This window comes from Parus major, chromosome 9, assembly GCF_001522545.3.
Source record: "Parus major isolate Abel chromosome 9, Parus_major1.1, whole genome shotgun sequence".
In the NCBI taxonomy this organism is placed as follows: domain Eukaryota; kingdom Metazoa; phylum Chordata; class Aves; order Passeriformes; family Paridae; genus Parus; species Parus major.
Genome location: NC_031778.1, coordinates 23,977,128 through 23,994,989, shown reverse-complemented (window position 1 = coordinate 23,994,989; position 17,862 = coordinate 23,977,128). Strand labels below are relative to the sequence as shown.

Here is a 17,862-nt window from a genome sequence, read left to right as displayed (position 1 = left end):
CCCTCCTCATGGAAGGGAGAGGGGAATATTTAACCCTCCTCTTGGAAGGGAGGTGTTTTCATCTCCTGAAGTGACTTTAATAGCATTTGAAAGACCACTTTGAAGAGCTTTGAAATGCAAAGGGGGAATAGTTTCCTGCACTTTTAGGTAGGCTGCAGTTCAAACAGCCCCTATTCATGCTACAAGTGCTGTTGAAATGTATTTTTTTATGGATTCCAGCTGTGGTGGGAAGGCTTGGGAGGGTGAGAGCTGGGGAATGTGGGGCTGCTGTTGGAGCAGAGGGTGATGAGGCTCATTAGAACTTTTCAGCAGCCTGAGTGCAAAAGGAGACCCAGGAATAGATGGAAACCAATCCCAGTTCCCTGCCACGAGGGGTTGGGATCAGGCTGCTGCAGAGTGACTGAGAGAAGGACCACACTTTGCTTCTTGAGGAAAAGCAGGAATCCAGGTTCTCCTGTGGAGCCAGGCTGGGAGAGAAGGATCCAGGGAGAGCTCAGAGCCCCCTCCAGGGCCTGAAGGGGCTCCAGGAGAGCTGGAGAGGGACTGGGGACAAGGGATGGAGGGACAGGACACAGGGAATGGCTCCCAGTGCCAGAGGACAGGGATGGATGAGATTTTGGGCAGGAATTGTTCCTGGCAGGGTGGGCAGTGCCTGGCACAGGTGCCCAGAGCAGCTGGGGCTGCCCCTGGATCCCTGGCAGTGCCCAAGGCCAGGCTGGACATTGGGGCTGGGAGCCCCTGGGACAGTGGGAGGTGTCCCTGCCATGGCAGGGGGACACTGGAGGGGATTTAATGTCCCTTCCAACCCAAACCATAATTCTGTATTAAAGGATGTGTCTTTATTGTATTTTGCTTTGTCTGCTTGGCCTAAACACTGAGGGCAAAAAATTATCCCCAAGGACAATTAAGGTCAGAATCTCCTTTTTTTTTTCTCCTGTTCAGTTTCCCAGCCAATAAGTAAGGACAGTGTTTCAAAGCAATTTTAATGTGGAGGAGAAGCAGGTCTGTAGGACTTTTGACATATCCCAATTAGCTTGGCTTCAAACAGCCAGGAATACAGGCAGAAAATTCATCCCCTTTGATGCTGGAGTGTGAACTCTGGCCATGGATGAGCAAATCCAATCCTTCTGAGTGCAGGCGTGCTTGTAACGTGTCTCTGGGGGAGTGGGAGGGGAGCAGGCTTTGCCAAAATAACGTTTTTTCCCTATTTAAGGATTTTTTTAGGTCTTGGAGATTGTCTTGTTTACATGGTTGCAGTCATTGGTTTATCCTGTTGAGGGCACCGAGGCTGCCCTTGATTTGTGCCATTCAAAACTATTTAGAATTTGCTCCCTTTTGCTGCTTTTTCTGTGTGAAGGTGAAAGAATGAAGCAGAGGGCCAGAAAGCCCAGCCTGGCAGTGGTCAGCAACATATGCTGGGTGAGATAAGCCCCAGCCACTCCTCTGCTGGCACATCCTCCCTGTTCCTGGCAGCTTTGAGTGATTTGGACACTTCCTGATGGCACTGGTGAGGTCTCCAGAAAGGATCTAAATCTGGAGTCCATCCCTGGGCTCCTTCCAGACTTTTGTGAGTCACAAATTAAAAGAAGGACTTTCTTGTGTAGACAAAAAAAAAAAAATTATCTTAGAGAACACAGTACATGAACTATTATAAATACAAATAGTTCTGTTCTGTGCAGGGACTTGGGGTGTTGCTTCATTTCTTTGGTCTTCTTACAAACACGTGATGAAGCAATGTTCTCCTGCTCTGACACAGTAATTTTTCGTGGATGTATTTCATATTTCTCAGAGTTTGTCTGCTATGCTCTTTAAAGAAATGTACTGGAAACTATCTGTGTTAAGTGTACATCTGAATTTGCCTGGAATTAGTGTTCTGAGAAAAATGAAAGATTTTTTCCCCCTTTGACACAGCTCATTGGCCAAATTCAGGGCCCATACAAGGATTAATTATTAAGTAAGTTTTAAATAATTGCTACAAGCTCCTATTTCCCAGAATACAAGGGAAATCCAGCAAGAGGGGCTGGGTTCCAGTCTGCCTTGGCCAGGGATCTCTGTGCTCTCTATTCCAATTCCTTGACCATCTTCCAGCTCTGAGCTGCCAGCGTGTTCCAGCCTGGTCCCTGCTGGCTGAGAGAGGACCCAAAGGGCTGGAGGGGAGAGGAAGGTGGAGGATCCAAACCCTCCTGGACCATGGCAGATGGGTTTGAGCCTCAAATTTGGGCTGCATCTGGATCCCTGGCAGTGGCCAAGGCCAGGCTGGACACTGGGGCTGGGAGCTCCTGGGACAGTGGGAGCTGTCCCTGCCATGGCTGGGGTGGGCTTTGAGGTCCCTCCCAACCCAAACCATCCTGGGATTCTGTTTGAGCTGTGCTTATGAACCTCCCCATAAAGTCTTAACTACAGGGAAATAATCTTTTTTTGTGCACATGTATGAAACACTGAGCTTTTATTTAGATTACCCCCAAATTATCGGAAATTGCATTGGGTTGTTTTTTGGAGGTTTTGCAGGAAAAGCAGAAAATGACACAGCTCTACCACGTGTGTCTCTGATCCAGCCTCACTGGGAATCTGTTAGGAATTAGCTGTGGAGCTGATGGCTTCCAGAGTGGCTGCTTACCCAATGTGCTGCTTATTTTTATTTTTCACTGAAAACTTTACCAGTTGTTGCTGTTTGCAGGCAGGAGCTGGGGCACGGTGCCCTTGGATGCAAACTGGGTGGTTAAATTCCTGAAAGCCAGCTCTGGGCAGACTCTGCTGGGTGTTTTGCACATACCAGGGGCTGCAGTGATGCAATTCACCCAGGGAAGAGGAAACAGTCCCCAGCTTTGTTCTGTTTCTGTGCTTCATCGGCTCCTGTGCCCCTCAGTCTCTGTCCTTGTCACAGCACGGGCTCACTGGAGGGTTACTGGAAGGTTTATGAGTGTGGTGAGAGCCATTCTGAGTCACAGAAATAAGTAAAATTAAAGATGAATGAAACTGAGATGGATTTGGCCTGCTGAGTCTTTGAGATGTGGTTGTTGCAGCGCTGAGCCCAGTATCAGTATCACAGTGCGAGTTCTTTCTGTTGGCTTTGCATGTTTTGCAATAGGCTTTAGCTTCATTACCAGAGAACATTTTTACATAAGTGTTTGAATACATTTTCCTCTATTCAGCAAGTTCTCAGCACAAGTTTCCATTTGTATTTCCATTCTCATTATTAGCTGCCTCATTTTTACCATGGTTTTCATTGAAACCTGCCTCCATGGGCGTGGGACTTCCTGCTCACCAGCTCCCATTGACTTTGGTGGGAATTCTCTCTAGAAAAGACTTGCAGAAACCATTTGTATAATTAAATCCATCTATTCCCTCATGAAAAACTCCTGTCCACGCTCAGTGAGCATGAAAACTTCTGAAAACAAATGGAGTGAAAGAGGAAACAGCGTTGAAAGAGACCACCCAAAGTACAGAACCAAACCAAGCATCATCCCTCTCCTTTTCCTTTATTCCAGAACTTGTATCCATACTCCCACACTGAGGGAGAAGAGAAAGCCACCAGAGTTATTAATTATTGGCAGAGATAGTTTAAAATACCAATTTAAAAAGGTCAGGAAGAGCTGTTTGGGCAGCCTGTGAGGATGGGCAGAGGGTTCTGCTCTCCCTGGTGTCCATCCACACTAATCTGGGTTTGATCTGTTTTCACAGAGTCACGGTCGGGCTGTTCCCAGTGTTGTGCCTCACATCTGCTTGGCAGCTGAAGCCAGAGCTTCTCCCTTTGCTGTAGGAATTCTGACAGGCACTGCCAGGAAATGAGAGTTGGGTTCTTTAGCTTTGGGAAGCTCAGGATGATGAAGGGACCAGCAGGGCTTGCAGGTGGCCTGATGTGGCCAGAGGTGCTTGGCCACCACTGCTGGCTCAGAGACAAGGCAAGGGGCCACCAATTGTCACAGCTCACCTGAGTCCACCTCAGAGACACCACAGCACCTGAGGGTTGGTGCTGAATTACACAAAAAAGGGTTTGATTGGTTTTGGCACCCACTGCAGGTGGTGAAGGTGTTTCTACAATGAACTTCCATGATTTTTCCAAGGGTTTAGTCAAGACCAAGAAATTTTACTTTTCTCTTCAGAAAGCTCTTTATAAATGCTGATAGTTTGGGACTGGATCTGACAGGTCCTGTGTGTTTTACCCTATATAATTCTCTCCCTGATTTTTTTGGTTGTAATTTAATGATCAGCTTTCCTTTTCCCTTTACTGAAAAGAGGGGACTCTTCCAGTTGTAGGATTTACCAAGATAAGGTGGGGCTGGCAGGAAATCCCATGCTGGCATCATCCATCATCATTGCTGGCAATGACTGAAAGAGACATGTGGGAAAAATTATAGAAATTCAGAGAATTGGGTGAAATGATAAACTGAAGAACAGGAATGACAGATTTGGCTTCTGGGAAGATACATTAGGGAACTCTAAAGGACTTTCTTGGGAGCTTCAGAGACAAGGTCACCTCACTTTGCTGTTGCTTTCTGAGGAATAATCTTGGGGTTTTTTTTCACTTCCAGATTTGTTGCAATGATTTGTCATTGGATTTTTGTCCATGTAGTTTGTCATGCTGTCCTTTTGGTAAAAACTTTGATTTTAAATCTTTCTTAGGCTTTCTGGAAAGGCAGCTCTTGTTGATGAGCATATTTAGAGATGCCTGAATTGCTGTGGCTGCCCCATCCCTGAAGTGTTCCAGGCCAGGCTGGATGGAGCTTGGACAACCTGGGACAGTGGAGGGGAGTTGGGGCTGGATGAGTTTAGGGTCCCTCCCAACCCAAGCCATTCCATGGTTCTATTCTCATGGAGATGAAAATCAGATTAACCACGTGCTGATGCTTCACATCTGCAAGTCATGGCTGTTCTTAGGATTTAAAAGCATAGAGAAGGATGGAATTAAGGCACACAAAACCAGATGAGATAATTTAACTAAAAAAAACAGGGATTGTACTGGGAAAAAGGCAGTGGCTGATTGGAGCTGAGGTGATGTGTTCTGAAAGATACCATTAGAGGGTAAGGCATTTACACAACACCATGAAATTACTGCCTGGGTTTCAGTGAAGTAATTCCAGGTGAGTGTGGGGCCACCTTCTTGCATGGGTTTGCTCTCAGCTTTATGTACAAACAATCTGATTTAAAACATTTCACAAATTTGGTGTTTTCTGGTGGGATAAAGAACCCCAGACTCACAAACAAACCCCAATTGTTGTGTACAGACACTGCTGGTGTGCACTGCTCTGCCTGAGGTGGGAGCAAGGAGCTGCAGGTCTGACCTGGAAACAAACACTGAAGTGGGTTAATTTCACATTAACACGGACACAACCTCGTGTTTTTGCTTTCAGATTTAACAAACCAGGTGGAGACAGCTGGCCTGCAGCTGCAGAAGGTGACAGCAGAGATGGACCACTACAAGAAGCTGTTACTGTAAGATTCCCATTCCTTGATTGATTCCCACTGCCCATAAAGAACATAAACATTTTTTTCCCCCAGCAAGTCCTGCTTGCCACAGTGATCTGAGAAGATTTTGACCTACAGAGGAACTATTTTATCTTCATATGATTATTTCTAAGCTCCTGGCTGTGGGAGTAGGGCTTCCTTCTTCCAGCAGGGATTCCTGGAACTGCAGAGGAGGGATAATGAGCCTGATCCAGTGCCTCACCTCACACACAGGTGTAGGATGCATTTTGGGAAATCCATGGAGCTTCAAGACTAGAAATGTTTATGGGAAGGAATACATAGTTACAGAGCAAGGGGGAATGGCTTCCCACTGCCAGAGGGCAGGCTCAGGTGGGATATTGGGAAGGAATTGTTCCCTGGGAGGATGGGGAGGCCTAGAACAGGTTTTCCAGGGAATTTGTGGCTGCCCTTGGATCCCTGGCAGTGTCCAAGGCCAGGTTGGATGGGGCTTGGAGCCACCTTGTCTATGGAAAGTGTGGGTGGAACAAGGTGGGCTTTAGAGTGCCTTCCCACCCAAACCATTCCAGGAATTTCTCCCATTTCCAGAGCACTCCCCAGCCACTCAGAACACTCCCACAGCAGGAGCCTGAACCCCAACACCACCCAAACATCACAAATTCTACAACTGAGTGCTGAAAACCCCAGTGGGCACTGCAGCAGCTCAGGGACACCATCTCCAGGAGAATTCAGAGGGAGGGGCCAGCAGGATGCTGAAAAGGCACAAATTGTGTTTGTGAAGCTCCAAATGTGGAGCTCAGGAGCCAGGAACTGGCACTGCCAGGCTGGTGACCATCCCTCATCACTCTTTCCCCATGTTTCCCTGGAATTTGAGCAGGGATTTGTGCTGTTCTGCTCTGCACTCTCTGCTTTCGCTTCCTCTCTTCAGGGGGTCTGGCCATAACCGAGCTGCAAATATTTGGGATGCTTAGCAACAAAGTACTTCAGTGATAATGTAAGGATTGAGTGGGAAACAAAGATGTCATGAACACAGTTAAATAAACACTGAGGGCTTTCCAAGTGTAAATTAACATTTCAGTGTAATATGGGCACAATTTAATAAAACAACATATTCTATATCTGTTTAAATGTAAATATGAACCTTAACCATGGTTATTAATTGGTGCAATGGTGACATAATGACGTGAAACCTGGAAAGTTTCCAGCCCTTTTACCTACAAAATTGTGATTTGTTCCATTTTATTAATTTAATTCTCAAAACTGTCATCAGTGTTGCAAGATCTCACTTCTTGTTTGCAACATTTGTGATCCAGCTCGGGCTGAGATGGCACTGCAAGTGTAATCTGCAATTATTAACAACCTTTGCTGGAGCTGACAGAACTTTCTGTTCGTGGCCTTCTACTTGAAATGGAAAATGCAAGGAGGAAAAACACCCAGAAATGAATCCAGGATGCTGCAGGATTAAAGGTTCATTTCTTTGGATAATACCCTTTTTTCCCCCCAATGTTTTTAGGGTGAAGTCAGCAGAACTTGATGTCTGCCAAAATGAACTGAAAAAGATCAAATATGAAAATGGAATTGTTGAGTCCAGGTAAATGCTGAAATGATATTTCATGTTTTTGAGCAATGACAGCAAACATTTTATTAATTTAATGCCATTTTTATGCAATACATTTTAAATTTTTTCTGTCAAGTCAGTAAATTTTACTTCATAAAGATCACATGGAGTTTTGGCCAATATTTTATTCCCCAGGCATTATAATTTTTGTCTATAAATAAGAATATAGTAACTACAATGCTGCCACTCTTTTGTTCCATCTGTAGACTTATGAAAGAACTGAAGGAAAAGGAGGAATCCCTTCTCATTTGCCAACAAGTCTGCAAACATTTACAGGAGGAAGTGGCTGAGAAAGAAAGGAAAGAAGAAGATCTGAAAAGAAGAAGTGGGAGATCAGAGAGTGAGCTGGAAACCCTTAAAGCTCTGCTGAGCCAAACAGAGCAGGAGGTGCTGATGCTGAAACAGGAAAGGTAAAGGGAGCTGAGCTGGACTCAGGTGCTCCTGAAAATCCTGGACATTTTGGAGGTCATTGGGTTGGTTTTTAAATTCTTACAGGACAGACAAAACTTGGATGGAAGAGGAAAAAGAAAAAGTACTTTTAAAAAATAGGAGTAGAGAAGTTTTGCTTGGACTGCAGGGCTTCATCTTGAGTTTAATCTGAGCCCCAAAGCCCCATTTCTGCAGCTGCTCTTTGTGCTAAAGGTGCAGGGAATATTCAAAGCCCTGAAATGCAGAACAATTGGTGCCTCCTGGCACTTTTTATGTGCTGAAAACAAGCCTGTGGTGTCAGGAATAAAACTGGAGATGGAGATTCTCCTGCAGGGAATTAAGAAAAGATGGATTCAGGTTGGTGAGTCCAAAGCAAAGGCACTGAAGCTCGATCCCATTCCAGGGAAAACAGCCCTCAGAAGTGCAGTGCTTTATTTTCCACATCTCCAAAGCAATCCCAGGGACAAGGACAGCTTTGTTCACAGCTGAGACCCTTCAGAGCCAGCCTGAACTGCTGGGAAGCTGCTCTCACACCTCCCCAAATACCACATCCTGTCCAAGACCCTGGCTGAGGGAATACTGAGGCATTTTTGAGGTGGACAAGTTGTTAAGGACATCAGTGACAGGAATTTAACCTCTCCAGGAGTCTTGCCCTACAAACCCCACATCACAAACAGTACCTTGAACGACAGAAAGCACTCAGGGGTTTTCATTCCAAAGCCATTACAATTTTTAAATTAATGATCTTAATATTCCAAGATCATGAAATACAAGTTCTGGTTGGAATATTTTAAGTTTCTCTGTGTTCTTTGAAATTTGTCTTGAGAAATATCAAAGAAGTATTAAAATACCATTTGAAGTGGAAGATCAAGTATGGTATTTTCTTGAAAATTCAGGAGGCAGCTGAGGGTGTAGTGGAGATTCCATATGGGCAAGGACCAGCAGGACTTCATTGCAAGGAAAGGGAATTCCAGCAGTGTGGGCAGAGCCCAGATTTACGTGGAATTTTTGTGTTTTTAGGGAGCTGCTGCTGGTGTCCCAGCAGAGCAGGACGGAGCAGCTGCAGGAGGCGCTGAGGCAGAAGGTGAGGAGCGAGGACTCCTGGAGGGACAAGGTGACTCTGGGGGCTCTGCTTTGGGAGGTTTCAGCTTCACAAAGGGCACAGGAAAGCAGGGAATGATCTCCTCCAGTGCCACATGTGGTGCAGTCATGGAATCACACACAGACTGCTGTGGGAGCAGCTCAGCCAAAAATTCCATCAGGAACACACAAATCTTGCTGCCTTTGACCCCTGGGTCTGCTGGAGCCTCAGACCCCCAAATTCACAGGGAAAAGTGTATTTTGGGGAGCCTCCTGTTTCCAAAAGACATTTAATGTTTGCTGAAGTTCATGGAATCACAGGATCCCAGACTGGTTTGGGTTGGAAGGAGCCCCAAAGCCCACCCAGTGCCCCCCCTGCCATGGGCAGGGACCTTCCCCTGTCCCAGGCTGCTGCAAGCCCTGCCCAGCCTGGCCTGGGACACTGCCAGGGATCCAGGGACAGCCACAGCTTGTCCATAATATCCTTTGTCCCAGGAGTTCTCCTGCCAGCCTCTCCCAGTGGCATTTGGGAAGCTGCTTCCCATAAATGACTGTCACCGTGTTTTCAGCTGGAGCTTTCTCCCATGAGCACCAAAAAACCCTGAACTGAGTAAGAAATAAAAATGCATTCATATATTAATAAGAATAAGAAATAAAAATATGTTTATGTATTAAAAAAAGAATAAAAATATATATATTAAAAAGAGTAAGATATTAAAACAAGTGTTTCTGTGAAGGAAAATTTAAAAGCAGAGTTGAACAATAACTCTGACTTCAATTTAACTCTGATTTAAGCCTCACATAATTGGTGACTGAAATTACTGTATTTTTAGTTTCAGTGTCTGAAAGCTTTATTTAGTGCTAGGAAAACTTGGGCACTGGTAGCAATTAGGATCAGTTACATTTCTTTGGGAACCCCTTCCCTGTCACAGGATATAATTTGGGAGGGGGGAGAATCATGCTGGCTCCATAATCACAGAGTGTTTCCAACCTGACATGAGAAGATAAAGACTGGGGGGAGGGAGAGGGAGAAATTTCAGCTTTGGTGTCAGAGCCATTAAAATGCAGCCCCAGAATTCTGCTCAGTAGCCAAAAAAATCAACAAAGTGACAACGTTGCCTTTGCTTTGGGCCACTGCAGAGCATCAGAGGGTCTCTGGTGCTGTTTTCTGTTTAAAATCCATATAAACCTGAAATTGTTCTAGTGGAACAGAAAAAAAAAAATCACTTTTAGGGAATAATTCAAGAAATTACTCCATTGGAACACACCATATTTATGGGATCCCAGGATTATTTAGGTTGGAAAAGTTTCCCCAAGATAATGGAGTCCAAGCAAACCCCTGAGTGCCACGTCCAGTCCTTCCTTGGACACCTCCAGGAGTGACCCAATCCTTCCCTGAACCACCCTGGCCATGGAGAAATTCCTCCTGAAAAGATGGATCCACACATTTATCTTCTGGATCTTTAAAATATTAATTAATGAGGGGGGTGTAAGTGGCTTTAAATCAATTAGTGGCCATTCTGCTCTCTGGGAACATCAGCCTGGACTTTATTTCTTTTTCTGGTTCTCAGCTTTATTAATTTCAAATATTAAATGTGAAATGTTTTGAATGAGCTCAGGTTTTTGTGTTGCCTTTATTTGTTTAAGACTTTGGAGTCAAAGAGGCTCCAACAAGTGATCAGGATCTATAATAATAGGTAGAGTTAATTTGGGAATAGAATAAACTTGGGGATTTATGTTCAGAATCCCAACTCCCATCTAAGAATATAGATAGAATATATAAATGTATTATATAGATAGAATATTATATAGATAGAATATAAAAATAATTATAAAAAAAAAATAATAAGAGTCTAATTTGAGCATCTTACAAATACAGCAATTTTTAAGCTGTAAATTAGTGAGGGATTTGCATTTATTCCACACCCAGAATTTGGTATATTTTGGTTTAAAAAATAATGAAAATATTTCCAGTTTCTCTTTTCCCCCTAAAGACATCAGGGAGATTTATTATCCTTCTGCTCATAATAAAGTGAGGAATTAGATAATTGTAATTAAGCTCATTGTGGGCTTTTGTGCTTTTAATCATTTGAAGTAATGAGGTTTGTGTTGTGCATTTAATGTGCCTGTTGTGCTCTCAGCCTGCTGCAATAAAATCCATCAGAATCAGCTGCACAAAGGGAATAGGGTGAGGAACCCTGGCTGAGGAGAAGTACTGCAGCCTTCAGGGCTTCCTCCAGAATCCAGAGTTTTCTGCTGTGGAATTTATGGCTGAATTTTCAGATTTGAATTGATAATGTGAATTATTGGAGATGCTGTAAGGACTGGATATTCCCAATATTCCAATATTCCAGCCTGGAGAAGGGTCTGGGATGAGCTTATTGTGACCTTGCAGGGCCTGAAGGGGCTCCAGGAGAGCTGGAGAGGGACTGGGGACAAGGGATGGAGGGACAGGACACAGGGAATGGCTCCCAGTGCCAGAGGGCAGGGCTGGATGGGATATTGGGAATTCCTGGCTGGGATGGAATTCCCAGAGCAGCAGTGGAATCCCTGGATCCCTGGCAGTGCCCAAGGCCAGGCTGGATGGGTTTAGAGCAGCCTGGGACAGTGGGAGGTGTCCCTGCCATGGCAGGGGTGGCACTGGAGGGGATTTAAGAACCCTCTCATCCCATGGATCCCATGGATCCCATCCCATTTCCCATCCCATTTCCCATCCCATTTCCCATCCCATTTCCCATCCCATTTCCCATCCCATTTCCCATCCCATCCCCACTGACCCCCTCTTGTCCCCCAGCTGGAAATGGACCTGGCCAAAGGGGAGGCTCGGCACAAAGAAGCAATTCTGAAAGTCAGGGAAGAGGCCAGAGTGGAACTGGACCTGGAGAGACAAAAACAGCAGGAACTGATCACAAAATACCAGAGAGAACACGAGGAGCTGCAGCAGAAGGTGTGCAATGCTCGAGAGGAACTTGTGCCAGAACATCACAGAAAACTAAAAAATGGGAATGTGAAGGAATAATAATAATAATAATAATAATAATAATAATAATAATAATAATAATAATAATAATACCCTGTGTGCCATCCTCTCTCTGGTTAACACAGTGCTTTTCCCCAGCCTTAGGAGATTTAGGTTTTTTAATTATCAGGCTGAAAATGACTATTCCAGGTCAAGTTAACTGGTGTGGAAGTTCTTTCTCATCTCATATTTTCACCACCAAAACTCCATCTATGTCCCCAGAGTTGTTAATTACATTTAATCTGACATCATCATTTTTAAAAAGCTTGGGACTGTTTCAGGCTGTGATGAGGTGCCACAATCCCACCCAAGGGAACCCAGCAGCTCCAGGGTGAGTGGCCAGTAAAGGCTTACTGGGCTGGACTGGTGCTGCCACCACAGCAGTTTGGGAGCTCCAGATCCTCCTCAAATTTTATACAAAAATTGAGAAATTGTACCTGTAACCTAAATTTTCAAAAGGTTTGATCCAATTCCTGAGAAAATGGGAGAAATCTGGAAAAATAAAAAGGAATGTGATGAGGTTCTGTTGTTATTTAAAGTCTGGGACATTGTGATTTACAGCTGAAAATAAGTCTGGCTTTGTTCACTTGGCAAATATTTAACCATGATTTTTAAACCCTGAGGAAACCCTGTCTTGCAGTAAATTTAACTTGAAGTTAAATTTTCCCTTTTTTTACCTCAATGTCTGTGTTTGATCTTGAACACACTAATTAATCTCTGTGTTCTCAGTGAGTGGTGATTAATTTACAGCTCTCTGGTGTCCTCTGAGGGAATTATGTAAATTCAGAGCTTTTTTTTTTCCTCTCTGAGGACCTGCAAGTTTAAATTTGTTGTTTTTTTTTTTTTCTTCAAGCCAACATTTGTCTGCTATTAATTCTCCATGTTTAGAGTGGAGATTAATTCCTGTCTGATCTCACCCAGATCCCAGGTTTAATATCCAGTGCCACCAAGAGCTTGAGGATGGAGACGGAAATTCTGGAGAAGAAGCTCCAAGATGCCCAAATGAAGCTGGCAGAGAAGGATGGAGACAAGGAAAAAGAAATCCAGAGCCTCAAAAGGCTCATCAGTGAGCTTGAATTCCAGCTGACCATGGAAAAGAGCAACAGTGAATCATTCCTGGATAAACTGAGGAAAGAAATTAAGCACAAGTCAGATGAACTGGAAAAATTAACCCAGGAGAAGACACAGCTGATTCACAGTTTGAGCCAAGTTCAAGAGGAGGTAGGAACAGGTCCCAGGAAATGCCTGGTTATTTTTACTTGGAGACATGTGATTTCTAAAATCATCCAAAGGTTTCAGACCAGAAAATGCCTTGAAATGCAAAGATTTCTCAGACAAATCCATCATCATTTCCTAAACACGCTAGATCACAAAAGATGGGAATTTTTAATTCAGCAAATGCTTGATCTTAAATTAGCATTTTATAGGAGAATATATCTATTTTTCAGGTCCTGCAGGGCCTTTCTTAGTCTGTAGCCTCACGTCCCACTGCCCAAACATGGGTAAACAATGGAGAATTCCCAGTTTTTAGAGTAGAAGACACGGATATTTCCCATTCCTTGAACTGGTGTCCCAGCTCCCAGCAGTGCAGCCACGTTCCCTAACTCAGGAATGCATAAAAATGAATTAAATGCAAAGAGAAGTTCAACTGATGGAAATTCTGACCACAAACATTTGCTGAATGCTTGGAATATAATGGGAAGGGAGGAGAGAGCTGCTCCATGGGAAATGTGGAGTCAGGGACTGCAGATAAGATTAGGCTGGAATGTCCAGTGGCAGGAGAAAGAATTGGTCAACAGGGAAAATAAAACTCTTCCAAGTGATTTAGTGCTGGGGTTGGCACTGATTCATTCCTTGGGAAGGCTGGGACAGGTGTGAGTGGAATTCCAGTGAGGGTGTGCCCATCCCCAAGGACGGGGATGTGGGATAGAGGGGCAGTGCTGGGACCAGAGGGCTCCATCCCATGAGGGATTCCACAATTCCACGTGTTTGTCCCTGCTCCCATGGTCCGTGCAGGCTCTGCTCTCCCTCTGCACAGGGTTCCGGGGAAAAGCGGCACGAACCCCCCTGGCTGCCGCTGCACCTCTGTCCAGCATTGCCTTTCCTTCCCAAGAGCAGCATTCCCACCTCTCCAGCCGGGCAGGAGCAGCAATTCCTCCTCAGCCCTTCCCTGGCATCTCCCACCGCCTCCGGAGGGGACAGGAGGACAATGCGGGGCGGTCCCTGCCCCGGGGGTGTCCCGGGGTGATGGAGCGGTGTCCCAGGGGTGTCCCGGGGTGATGGAGCGGTGTCCCAGGGGTGCCCCGGGGTGATGGAGTGGTGTCCCAGGGGTGCCCCGGGGTGATGGATACAGCATTCCCAGTATTTCTCTTTGCAGAATTCCCTGCTGCAGGACACGGTGTCCAGGGGTGATGGANGCCGGGCAGGAGCAGCAATTCCTCCTCAGCCCTTCCCTGGCATCTCCCACCGCCTCCGGAGGGGACAGGAGGACAATGCGGGGCGGTCCCTGCCCCGGGGGTGTCCCGGGGTGATGGAGTGGTGTCCCAGGGGTGCCCCGGGGTGATGGATACAGCATTCCCAGTATTTCTCTTTGCAGAATTCCCTGCTGCAGGACACGGTGTCCAGGGGTGATGGAGCGGTGTCCCAGGGATGTCCAGGGATGATGGATCAGTGTCCCAGGGATGTCCAGGGGTGATGGATCAGTGTCCCAGGGATGCCCAGGGGTGATGGATGCAGCATTCCCAGTATTTCTCTTTGCAGAATTCCCTGCTGCAGGACACGGTGTCCCAGGGATGCCCAGGGGTGATGGATGCAGCATTCCCGGTGTTTCTCTCTTTGCAGAATTCCCTGCTGCAGGACACGGTGTCTCAGGGGCAGTGTCCTGGGGTGATGGGTGCAGCATTCCCGGTGTTTCTCTCTTTGCAGAATTCCCTGCTGCAGGACACGGTGTCTCAGGGATGCCCAGGGGTGATGGATGCAGCATTCCCAGTATTTCTCTTTGCAGAATTCCCTGCTGCAGGACACGGTGTCTCAGGGATGCCCAGGGGTGATGGGTGCAGCATTCCCGGTGTTTCTCTTTGCAGAATTCCCTGCTGCAGGACACGGTGTCCAGGGCTGATGGATCAGTGTCCCAGGGGTGTCCAGGGGTGATGGATGCAGCATTCCCGGTGTTTCGCTCTTTGCAGAATTCCCTGCTGCAGGACACGGTGTCCAGGGATGATGGAGCAGTGTCCCAGGGATGTCCAGGGCTGATGGATCAGTGTCCCAGGGATGTCCAGGTGTGATGGATGCAGCATTCCCGGTGTTTCTCTTTGCAGAATTCCCTGCTGCAGGACACGGTGTCTCAGGGATGCCCAGGGGTGATGGATGCAGCATTCCCGGTGTTTCTCTTTGCAGAATTCCCTGCTGCAGGACACGGTGTCCAGGGCTGATGGATCAGTGTCTCAGGGATGCCCAGGGGTGATGGATGCAGCATTCCCGGTGTTTCTCTTTGCAGAATTCCCTGCTGCAGGACACGGTGCGCCGGGAGTGCGAGGAGCGCTTCGAGCTGACGGCGGCGCTGGGCCGGGCCCGGGAGCAGGTGCTGGAGCTGCGGAGGCTCAGCGGGACCCTCCCGGCCGGGGATCTCCGCCTCTCCGGGCCCTCGGGAACGGCCAGGGCTGCCCGGAGCCTCCGGCACGAATCCCTGGATGCCGTCAAGGGAAGGGCGGCCCCGCTGAGCGAGCCCCGCAGCCGGGTCCCCGCCGGGATGCGGCGCCGGCCGAGCCAGCTCTGACAGCTCCGCCTGGAAAACCATCCCGGCCTCCAAAGAACACCTGCCCAACTCATCCCTTCCTACCAGTTAAAATCCAGTTAAAGTTTTATTTATTTTTGATGCAATAACTTTTATCTGTCCATTAATTTATTCATGGTGTAATTAAATGCTGGGTGCAATTTCAAGGTGAGAAAAGTAAAAAGAGTCTCTCCAAGTGGAGCACAAAGAGCAGCACATCTTCAATGAGTGGGACTGAAATCAGAATCCCTGGATCCCAGAAGGTTTGGGTTGGAAGGGACCTTAGAGTTCATCCCATTCCAATGCTCTGGGCAGGGAATAATGGCCCAGAATCACAGGATCAGGATGGATGGGGCTTGGAGCAGCCTGGGACAGGGAACTGGATGAGCTTTGAGGTCCCCTCCAACCCAAACCAGTCTGTGATTCCACGATTCCATCACTTCAAACCTGGGCTCTTGTCCCCCTGTCTGTCCTGGAGCAGCAGCTGGAGTAAAGGGGGAGCGTGGCCAGGGAGGAGCAGCAGTAAAATCACAGGAGCAGGAACGGGATCATGGCTCTGGCATGAGGGAGTGGCCAGGTCCTGGATCCAAACCAAGTCCAGAACAAATATTTCCCTTCTCCCCCTCCCTCCCAGAGCCCAGAGCTCCTGCTGCTAAGCAATAAACAAAATATGGAAATGCCAGGGACCCTTTTTTACTGGCTTTGAAAAGAATTTAACCAACCTCACCATGTCAAGGAAAGTTTCCCAAGTGTTTTCCATGGTGGGATGAAAGGCAGCAGCACAAAGTGCCACAGAGGACATGGACACCTCATTTCAGCCCTGAAATTTTAGGAAATCCAACTTCCTGCAGGAAGTTCTTGCAGGAGTGGTGTCAGGGACCTTGTGGCACAGCCAAACAAAGCTCCAGCCCAGACAAGCCTGTCCCTGTGGATCCTGCCCTGCTGTGGCAGCATTCCAGCCCTTCCCTTGGATAAAACATCCCTTGGCACTGCAAAGGCTTCAGTTTGCCCCCCTGGCAGGGCTGGGGGTGCTGCCTGCTCTGGAGTGAGCTCCTCCAGGCCTGAGCCTTCCCAGGAGGGATCAATCCCTGTGCCAGGCAGGGAAATGGGGCTGCTGGGATGGTTCTGATGCTCTGTGTGAGCCCCAGACACGACCCACGGCCAAACCCCTCCTTGCTCACCTTGCTGGGGGATCCATCCCTGCTCCCAGGGGACCAGGGACAAGAGGAGCCCATGGAACCTCAGCCTGTGCCTCTGTGTGGCTCATCCTTTTCCCACCTGAAGTTGCCCAAAATGTGATGTTCAGCCTCTGGTCCTGCTGCTCCTTCAGCAGGAGATGGGATCAGCACTGGCCATGCACAGCTTGCCATGGATGTCACTTCATTCCCGCTGGGATACCACAAACCAAAGCTGGGATCATCACTAGACCTTGCTCTGAGGTGTGTGTAGGATCTGGGATCCCGACTGTGCCTTGAGGATGGAGTTTTTCTACACAAGAAGAAATTGGACTGCAGGAAAAAGCATCTTAGTTCCTAAGCAGTGTTAAAAGTGCATGGAAATAGAAACCAATGCCACAGATCATTAAAATGCATTAATCAGAATAAAAACCTGTCTGTCTTTCTTTGTGCTGTGCATTTTCAATACCAAAATAAGAGCAGGATAATGAAATTGGGGAAATTTCCTTTCTCAGACAACCCCCAACAGCTGCATTTTTAGTTATTTCAAACAGGCCCTTATTTCCAGCATGAAAATTCCCTGCTGGATTTTGTCCTCGGTGGTTACAGGTGGTTGAGGTTGTCCTGCTGAAGGAAGAACAAACCCCAAACAGCTGTGATGGTGTGAAACACTAATCCAGGCTTTCATCCTCACAGCACAGGACAGAACTCATTGGGTGGGAGAAGAAAAAGGGCACTGCCTGAGATTAATCTTGAGGGGATTTTAATATAAGTGATAGTAATAATTATAATTAATTATAATTTTAATATAAAGGAATGTACTTTGTGTGGAGCTTGTGGCGTTGCCCTGGGAGCTGTTCCCAGCTCCCATGGACTGTTCTCCTTGGCTCTGGATCACCCAAGCTGGGACAGGCTCAGTGCCAGGCTGGGACTCTGCTCCTTCCCAGGGAACCCAGGGATGGGCCCAGGTGCCCCCTCAGGGGGATGGAGACCCTTCCTCTGAGGGGGTTTGCCCAGGGTGTCTCTGAAACCACTTCCCCACTTTTCCAGGCCCTGGGATCCTTCTGTTCCTACAGAGATCAGCAGGATCCAGGCACTGAATGAGCATGGAATGAGCACAGGGAAAGGGGGAATAAGCAGAGGGGAGGGAAGAGCTGACAATGTGGGAAAGTCTCGGTGGGAGAGAGAGGAAAATGCCCTCCCCTGGAGGGGCAGCCAGGGAGGATCCCTGGGCAGCAGCAGAGCCCTGTGCTTGAGTCATTCAAAGTGGGTGGGGAAAATCCATGGAAAATGTCCTGTCGGGAGCAGCCCTACACTGCAGGAAAATCCATGGAAAATGTCCTGT

The 17,862-nt window shown here is 47.2% G+C and overlaps 1 protein-coding gene across 2 annotated transcripts in view; it reads left to right on the top strand.

Annotated features, from left to right (window-relative positions):
- The window catches only part of LEKR1 (leucine, glutamate and lysine rich 1), a 34,295-nt gene extending 18,598 nt beyond the window's left edge, over positions 1–15,697 (top strand). The window contains exons 6-12 of one of the 2 annotated variants that reach the window (XM_015638225.2): positions 5,352–5,433; positions 6,938–7,015; positions 7,249–7,452; positions 8,492–8,555; positions 11,346–11,498; positions 12,492–12,791; positions 15,067–15,697. In XM_015638225.2, the coding sequence (XP_015493711.1) occupies positions 5,352–5,433; positions 6,938–7,015; positions 7,249–7,452; positions 8,492–8,555; positions 11,346–11,498; positions 12,492–12,791; positions 15,067–15,345 (1,160 nt within the window). In that variant the 3' untranslated portion in view covers positions 15,346–15,697. Of the gene's footprint in view, positions 1–5,351; positions 5,434–6,937; positions 7,016–7,248; positions 7,453–8,491; positions 8,586–11,345; positions 11,499–12,491; positions 12,792–15,066 lie in introns of both variants that reach the window. The other variant, XM_015638222.2, reaches the window with a different exon arrangement.
- Positions 15,698–17,862: the final 2,165 nt, after the last annotated feature.